Source organism: Emiliania huxleyi (genome assembly GCF_000372725.1).
Source record: "Emiliania huxleyi CCMP1516 unplaced genomic scaffold EMIHUscaffold_68, whole genome shotgun sequence".
NCBI classification, from domain to species: Eukaryota; Haptophyta; order Isochrysidales; family Noelaerhabdaceae; genus Emiliania; species Emiliania huxleyi.
In genome coordinates, this window is record NW_005196900.1 from 598,009 (window position 1) to 599,686 (window position 1,678).

Genomic DNA, 1,678 nt, shown 5'->3' on the forward strand with positions numbered 1-1,678 from the left:
CCTTTTTTCCGGGCCCCCTTCTTTTTTCCCGCCGTTCTTTGCCGGAATGGCGGGCCCCTTTTTCCCTCCTTGCTGCCTTCCTCCTGGCTGCCCCCCCCCCCCCCCCCTTTCAGGCGCGACGAGCCGCCGAGAGCCCAGCCGCGGGCGGAACGGCGCAGCCAAAGCCGACCGTCCAAAAGGCAGAGCAGCTGCGCCAGCGGGGCAACAAGGCCTTCGCGGAGGGCAAGTTCGCGCGCGCCGTCTCGCAGTACTCCGCCGCTCTCAAGGAGACCGCGCCGGCGCGGGAGCTCTAGACGCCGCACACAGAGACCGTCTAGCACTCGAGAGGGGGCGAGTGTGTCCCGCAGCGTGCTGCTGGTTCCGCAGCGTGCTGCTGGTTCCGCAGCGTGCTGCTGGTTCCGCAGCGTGCTGCAAGGCTGCACCAGAGCGCCCTGACGAGAGCGCCCCGACGAGTGGACGGCACGAGGCCCCCCCCCCGCCGGACTCTGGCGTTGGTGGCGTAGGCGCGGGACGGCCGCGTGCTCTCCAACCGATCCGCCGCGTACACCAAGCTCGAGCGGCGAGAGATAGCCGAGAGCAGCCGAGATGCAGCCGAGAACAGCCGAGATGCAGCCGAGGTGCAGCCAAGGTGCAGCCGAGATGCGCCGAGCTCGAGCGGCGGGGAAGAGAGCCGTGGGGACCTAGCCCTGGACCCCCCCCCCCCTCCCCTCCCCTCCCTCTGGTGTGCCCAGGCACGACATGGCCATCAAGGACGCCGACGAGTGCGCGGCGCTGTGCCCCGACTGGGACAAGCCGCTCGCGCGCCGCGCGATGGCGCTCGCCTCGTCCCGCCGCCTCGAGCCTCCCGGGGGCCCTCTTCGAAGCCTCCTCCGGACCCTTCCCCCCTAGGCTCTCGCCGGCCTCGGCCGCCACCTCGAGGCTGCAGACGCGTTCGATGCCGCCGCCGCAAAGTGCACCGGCGCAGAGGCGGCGCCAGGCGGCATGCACGGCTCGGGCGCCAAGGCGAGGGGAGAGAATATCCCGAGACGCTCCCAAGACTTCCCGAGACTTCGAGACCCTTCCGAGACCCTTCCGAGACCCTTCCGAGACCCTTCCGGGACGCCTCACTGCCCCCGAGCCCTCCCTGCGTCGCCCTCACTCGCTGCTGCCCTCGCCGCTGCCCTCACCGCCGCCCTCGCCGCCGCCTTCGCTCACCGCCGCCGCCCTCGGCCCGAGCAGGCGCGCGCCGAGTACGGCCGGCTCGCGACGGCGCAGCGCGAGTTTGCGGCCGAGGCGGAGAAGAAGGCGGAGGAGGCGCGGCTGGTCGAGGCGGAGAAGGCGGAGCGGCGGCGGCGCGAGGCGCAGCAGCGCGAGGCGAGATGTAGCCGAGATGTAGCCGAGATGCAGCCGAGATGCAGCCGGGGTGTAGCCGGGGTGTAGCAGTAGCGCGAGGCGGAGGGCGAGCGAAGCGCGGGGCAGGCGGCAAGGGAGGAGCCGCCCCAAGAGCCGCCCCAAGCCCTCGCCGGAGCTCTCTGCTGCAGGCCGAGGCGGAGCGGAGGCGGGGCGAGGTTGCCTTCGAGCTGCGGGAGGCGACCGCCGGGGACGATGAGCACGTCCTCGAGCGCTGCATCGCCGCCGCCCAGCGCAACGGCGTCGCAAAGGCCGAGGTGGCGAGCGCGCGCGCCGCCCTCAAGAAGAT

At 72.4% G+C, this 1,678-nt stretch overlaps 1 protein-coding gene across 1 annotated transcript; it reads left to right on the forward strand.

Annotated features, from left to right (window-relative positions):
- Nucleotides 1-731: 731 nt before the first annotated feature.
- EMIHUDRAFT_358407 (hypothetical protein) lies at nucleotides 732-1,419 on the forward strand (the record flags this gene model as incomplete). Its single annotated transcript, XM_005762463.1, has 2 exons — nucleotides 732-824; nucleotides 1,219-1,419. Coding segments are annotated over 2 exons (294 nt in total), but the record flags the coding sequence as incomplete, so codon positions are not given.
- Between the last annotated feature and the right edge of the window lie 259 nt (nucleotides 1,420-1,678).